The sequence below is a fragment of the Dichomitus squalens genome (assembly GCF_000275845.1).
Source record: "Dichomitus squalens LYAD-421 SS1 unplaced genomic scaffold DICSQscaffold_24, whole genome shotgun sequence".
In the NCBI taxonomy this organism is placed as follows: domain Eukaryota; kingdom Fungi; phylum Basidiomycota; class Agaricomycetes; order Polyporales; family Polyporaceae; genus Dichomitus; species Dichomitus squalens.
In genome coordinates, this window is record NW_006766906.1 from 251833 (window position 1) to 258584 (window position 6752).

The 6752-nt window shown below is 57.6% G+C and overlaps 1 protein-coding gene across 1 annotated transcript; it reads left to right on the forward strand.

The window, feature by feature from the left end:
• Window positions 1–3277: 3277 nt before the first annotated feature.
• DICSQDRAFT_88723 (uncharacterized protein) lies at window positions 3278–4922 on the forward strand. Its single transcript, XM_007367314.1, has 7 exons — window positions 3278–3512; window positions 3566–3692; window positions 3815–4006; window positions 4082–4325; window positions 4380–4576; window positions 4633–4758; window positions 4823–4922. The coding sequence occupies exons 1-7, from the start codon at window positions 3429–3431 to the stop codon at window positions 4885–4887; spliced, it is 1035 nt and encodes a 344-aa protein (XP_007367376.1). The 5' UTR covers window positions 3278–3428; the 3' UTR covers window positions 4888–4922.
• The last annotated feature ends 1830 nt before the right edge of the window (window positions 4923–6752 follow it).

Sequence of the window (6752 nt, forward strand, 5' to 3'; positions counted from 1 at the left end):
GCAGCTGGATTCTCTAACACCACAATAACAGAGACATTGGAGATGTATCAAAAGAGAAGGACAAGAATGAGGGCCTCTGGGTGAGGAATTGAAATGCCTGAAGGAGGGGCAAGGGCTGCAGGGCCCTGGTGGCAATGGCTGACAGCACGGGAGATTCTGATACATCCTTCCTGTCAGCCTTTTGGTTGTGCAGCGTAGACGATTGAAATCCAGATCATATGAGGATATAGCGAAGTACGATATTGAATTGCAAGGTTACATAGACCAACAACGCGCTATAGCGTGCTATACGGTGCCGAACCAGCCCCGCGCGGCAAGCTGCTCGGGGTACAGCGAACACATCACGTGCTGACCGGTGACCATCGGTCATGACCGCTTGACTTGACCGATCCCGTCATGACTTGACCAAAGGGTCATGACTTTGACTTGACCCGTAACAACACTGGAGCTGTTACAGCGAGCACGCCACTGATGGCACTCGATCCTCATCCCCATCTCATCTTGTCTGATTAGATCTACAGCAACACGCTCAGCACGTGAGCAGGACGCGACAACAGAGCGCGCCAACCCGACTCGGCTGCGAATCGCCCCTGGCACCCGGTGGCTTGATCCCATCCACTCTCTCCTCTCCCTGCGTCTCCTAGCCTTCCTATCCGCTGGACGCGCAGTGCTGGCGTGCGCAGTTGGTGCGAATTACGACGATGACTCGCAGTGCGGTACTCAGTACCACGACAACGAATCCGAGGAAACGCAAATCCACCGGTGACCTTGGCGTGTCGGGAAAGCAAGACGATGCAAGCAACAAGCGGCGCAGGACCCTCGACTCCTTCTTCACACCTCAGGTGTCCATATCATCGCCAACGAAGCAGGAGAAGGGCTCCTGTGAGGTTGTGGCACTCAACACCGAACAGCGGCGTGTCCTCCAGATGGTCGTCGATGAAGGGAAGAACGTCTTCTTCACCGGGGCTGCTGGTGCGTCAGTCCATAAACATTGCACATGAGTCTGCTTGAACGCAGCTCGTGAAGGCTCAGGGAAGTCACTGCTATTACGTGCTATCATCTCCGCCTTGAAGAAGAAGTACGACAAGAACCCAGCGGTGATCTCTGTCACCGCCAGTACCGGCATGGCCGCGTCCAATATCGGAGGTGAGTCTATCGTTGCCTTCGCAATACAATACAATTCAATTCAAAGTCGTACACAGGTATGACGATACACTCTTGGGGTGCTGTCACCCCTGGGATGCACAACATCGATCGGCAGATTAGCTGTATCAAGACTTGCACACCCGCCTTCAAGAGGTGGAAACAGACCAAGGTGCTCGTCATTGACGAAGGTTGGCAATAACCTCTCCTGCTGCGTTGGTGAAGCGTTATCTGATCTGACGCGTAGTATCCATGGTCGATGGAGAGCTCTTCGACACCCTGGCTAAGCTCGCAGACCAGCTGCGCAACAAGAGGACGGACAGGCCTTTTGGCGGCATCCAGGTGCGACCCATCTCTGCGTATATGCTGCCTCGTCCGTTCTGAAGTCGGGCTCGGATAGCTTGTCGTCACCGGCGACTTCTTCCAGCTACCCCCAGTCACCAAGTCGGGCACAGAACCGTTCTTCGCATTTGAGAGCGAGGCATGGAAGAAGTGCATCGACCACACCGTCACCCTCACGCAAGTATACCGGCAAAAGGACACCCGTAAGACCACCCTCCCATCCGCACGCCCGCTCTACGCCCGCGTTCTGATCACGCCCGCCGCACAGAGTTCGTCGACCTCCTCAACGAGCTTCGCAAGGGCACCATCTCCCCCACCGCCCTGCGCACCTTCACCGGCCTCGCGCGCGCGCTCCCCCCGCTCCCCGCGGGCATCCTCCCGACGGAGCTCTACCCGCTCCGCGCGCAGGTCGAGCGCGCCAACACCGCGCGGCTCGCCGCGCTGCCCGGCGCCGTGCACGCGTTCGTCGCGCGCGACACCGGCACGCTCCAGAAGGTGCTCGAGCAGATGGTCGTCCCCGCGCGGCTCGCGCTCAAGGCGGACGCGCAGGTCATGCTCGTCAAGAACGTCGACGAGCGGCTCGTGAACGGCTCTGTGGGGCGCGTCCTTGGGTTCTGCACGATTGCGGCGTGTGCGGCGAGCGTCGGCGGGGCGGTGGCGTCGTCCCAGGGGAGGGAGGACGTCAAGCCGTTTGGCGGGCTCGGCGTGGGTGGCTCCAAGCCCAAGTCTGCGTCCGGATCACAGGAGTCCACTGCGAGCGGCTCTTCCGTGAAGGCGAACGGGGCGATTCGGAACGTGCAGGTCGGTGCGGACGGCCGGACCCCCATCGCGCTGTGCGGACGGACTCCATCCGGCAAGGAGAATATGGGACCGGCAGCCGCTTCAGCGCAGGCAGACGTGAAGCCGTCCTCGGCGAAGGGCAAGGCGAAGGACGAAGAGCTCTATCCGCTCGTCGAGTTCCGCACGCAGCAGGGCACGGAGGTCGTGCTCGTCGTGCGGGACGAGTTCCGCGTGGAGGACAACGAGGGGAAGCTGCTCGCGCGGCGCGTGCAGGTGCGTCCGAGTCCGCGTTCGTTCCGCCGTGCACACACATGCGAGTGGGTGGCTCATGTTGGGAGATGCGTGGGATAGGTGCCGCTCGTGCTCGCGTGGGCGATGTCGATACACAAGAGCCAGGGGCAGACGATCGAGCACGTCAAGATCGACCTCCGGAGCGTGTTCGAGAAGGGCCAGAGCTACGTCGCGCTGTCGCGCGCGGCGTCGTTGGAGGGCTTGCAGGTCTTGGGCTTCGACCCAAAGAAGGTGCGTGCTATGGATTTTGTTGCTCAGGGGGAATGAGGTTGACGGTGGGGTGTTGCAGGTCAAGGCGCACCCGAAGGTGATTGAATGGAGTTCGAGCTTGGAGGTCGCTGCGCCTCTGGCTCCGTGACGGCTGCAGGTTGCTTGCGACACACCATGCTAGAAGTGTGCGAGTAAACTAAGGACTTAGATGAACTCTATGTCGACGTAATGCGTACCGTATACCTACTTATGCAGTATGAATATTTGGCCCTCTTATGAGCCTCGAGGCGATTAACGGTGCTTCGACCGCAGACACAGAAGAACACACGTATGGCACGGAAAAAGGGTGTTGTTGCATACAATGTATTCTGAGCCGGTCTCAACGCAGGTCGGTCATTATTATCGTTTACGCACTGAATGTGCTCCACATTCGGCGGACGCAATCACTGCAGCGCCCGTATGCAGACGCGGAATCGCTGCTCAAGCGCTCACTACCAACCTCTTTCCTGCACCTGCTCGCAGTCTCAGACACTCTCACGTTGCTCATCAAGTATAGTTCTGCCTTCGGCATACCTACTCTTCTCGTTAAGCTCTCTCGCTACCAGCGGCAGTAGCAATCCAGACCCCTTACTTAGCTGGCGACTGGCAAAACCTAACGCAGGATGACGAAACACAGCAAGAACAACACGGCGTCCTCCATCTTCTCGTACGCCGAGTACAAGAAGCTCGATTACGGGACCAAACGCGTGCGTAACCACTGGGTCTTCATGCGCTGCTCACGAACGCGCGAACGGCGCAGCAACGTCTAGGGAACGAGTCGATGCGCCGCTTCGACGCGTGCGCTCTCTGCTTGCAGCGCGCCCGCGACCCTGTAGCGTGCCAGAAGGGGCACTTGTTCTGCAAAGAGTGCGCGTTGACGGATCTCGGTGCGTATGCTGGCCATTAGCTTGTCCTTCTTGCCCCGGGACCTCGACCCCTACTCTTCTGCGATGTTGGCGCGCTTGTGATTGTGGTGGCTTGCTGACGCTGTACGGCACGCCAATCTCAGTGACTCAGATCAGCGACATCAAAAGACAGAAGGTCCGTCTAGAGGCACTGAAGAAGGAAGCGGAGGAGGAACGAGAACGCGCACGAGAGGCCGCGAGGGAACGTGTACTGCGCGAGTTCGAGAAGGGCCAGCTTGGCCTGGCGGCGACGTCCATCGTCTCGACGTCCTCGAGCAAGGCGGAATCTTCGGAAGGTGCGTTACATCTCCGTGTAGTCTGACCGTTCCCCTTCCTTGTCGTGATACGTTATGCTGATTGTCGTGACCAAGCACGAGGAACAAAACGCAAGTTCGACTTCGACACGAGTGCAGTGGCGAGGCTTACTCGCGAAGCTGAGGAGGCCGCTCTCCGGCAGATCGAGCGCGAGCAAGCCGAGGCTCTGAAGAGCAAGCTGCCCGACTTTTGGCTTCCGTCGCTCACGCCGACGTACACGTCCAGCGGCCCGCCCACTTCGCTTTCGGACGTGAAGCTACAAACGACATGTCGCGGCGGGAACCCAGCACATCCGCTCGCGTACGTAGCCTGAGTATCGTTGATATTCTACGAACTGACCGATGGAGCATGCAGGCGGAAACACCTGATCCCGGTGAAATGGTCCTTCGACAGGACGTCCAGCGGTATTCCCGCGAAGTCCGTAGAGTCTACACCTGCAACAGAGAGTGGCGAAACCCCTGAACCGACGTCCAAGACACCTCGGGAGGACGAACGGCCACCCATATGTCCGTCGTGCAAAAAGCAGCTGTCCAACAACACCCTCATGCATTGTGCGTCTCTATTGTGTCCCGACTCTGGTCCCATTGACTGACAAGCGCGCTGGCAGTGATGAAACCTTGTGGACACGTAACATGCAAAACCTGCACCGATACGCTCGTAATGCCTGCGAAGCAATGCATTGTCTGTGACGTGAAGCTTGGAGAGAAGGACATCATCGAGCTCACGCGGGAAGGTGAGGATGAATGGTCACCTTGTGTGGCGTCGGTGCGTGGCGGCTAATACCCGGATATCTTTAGGGACTGGATATGCGGCAGGAGGTCTGGCAGAGACATCTAAGCGCGGGGTTGCATTCCAGGGCTAGATGACTCATGCAGCAGCCTTCGATACAGGTCTCAGCTCCATGTTACTGTGTGGGCGTTGAACTGATGCTTTTGAGGAGCTTGTACTTCCAGCAATGGGTTTAAATCAGTCTCGCTCCAGTGGTGCGGGCGTTGGCGTCCACATATGACATTGAGCATCTACACTGCGGATACATGCACATCACGCCACCAGCAACGCGCGGCACTCTGAGTTACTCGCCCGAACAATTCTCCCTGTGGCTGGGAAATCGAGGCTCCGCGTCATGAAGCGATCATGCGCTACCTACAACACGTGAAGATCGTCGTGGACACGCTACATGTTACACCGACCGCGTCGCTTGAGCCGGCGGAGGGGACAATTGTCTGCTGGAGGTAGTCGTTGGCTGAGTGGCCGTGCAGGATGAAGTTACGGCTGGGGCCGGTGCTACCAAAGACGGACTACCGTCGCACTTCCTTTCATATTCTACTCGGATGGTGTGGCGAATCGGCTGGAGGCGCGTGATGGGGAGGAGCGTGGAACGGGTACTGAACCGGGGGGCGAGTCGGAGGGCGATGGTAAGGGCGACATATTGGGCATCAGTGATGCACCAGCATACAGACAATTTGGTGCTCGGGTATGGCCACTTTCTCGCCACATTGTTGTCTTGTGGCTTATTCCTTCGCGATGTGTATGCACTAGTGTCGGCTCCTCTCGTGTTCGTGGCATGTGTGGAAGGCAGCCGTTTTTGCTCAAATCCTTGATGGGAATAGCGTGTTTGACCGAGATATATACGACCCACGACTGTAGCCGCAACAAATCACAAATTTGCCATGAAGCGATGCCAAGCCAAAACTGGCCATACGAAGAAAAGAAGAGGGCTTATTGTCATAGAGCTGGCGGCAGATTCGTGTCTCGGATCGAGTGGAGGTACTGGTGTATGGGGTCAGAGTGCAGCGCACAAGCCTGAGATTCCTAATATTGATCCTCGGACGCAAGATGAAAGGAAGGTTGAGGAAACACGATGTATCATGTGCGGAGCAGGGGGAATCGTCGGGGAGCAGCGTCTATCTGTGTTGAACAGCGTCAGCGGAGGAGAACTTGAAGCTGAGGAGACTTGAGCAAGAGCAGGCAGACCTCTTATTATTATTATTATTATTTTCTTGTCTTATACCAAACATAGCTACAGAGTACGGTAGGTATGTAAGTAAGCGTTTTATCCGAGATTGTTTGACATTTCCACCCAGCGCGTCACTTAAGACTTGCACCAGCGTGCCCGGGCCACGACCGAAGTCAGCGTGTGGAGTAAGGACCCGCACCTACCCGCTCACACCATATCTGCCGACGGCGACCCGGAGTCGCCGTCCCCATCCGTGCCGGCCTAAAAGATGCTATTGCTAGATCTACGACATGGAGCCTAGCCGGGAATCAACTTGAGCACCGAATCGAGATGTTTCTCGGCGGCACCGGTAGGGGATTTAGTACTCTCGAGCCGAAGACAGGGGACTGCCCTGCTTCGCTACGGTCCGGCCGGTGACCCCTGCAGGTCTTATAGGTTGTTCACCATGCCGAATCAGGGGAGTTATCCGCTTTCCCGTACCCGGACACGTGGTTCGCTGATGCCATCAGGCGCGGATCCCCAATTGTGTCTGATCGGCATGTAACATGCCTTCCCAATGGGTAGCGCTAGCTCGGCCGGTCGGTCCGAAGACCTCCCCAAAGGGTGTTCACGGGTCCCTACCTCGCTACCCACAGACCAAAAGGCTCAGACCGAGGCACCTAATGGAGTTTGGGGTAACTAACCACTAGGGGGCTCACGGAGTCCGCCCTAGCGCCGGGTGGCCTGTCGCGTCACTTCCACGCAGTCGGCTGGTTTTTCAATACGTTCCC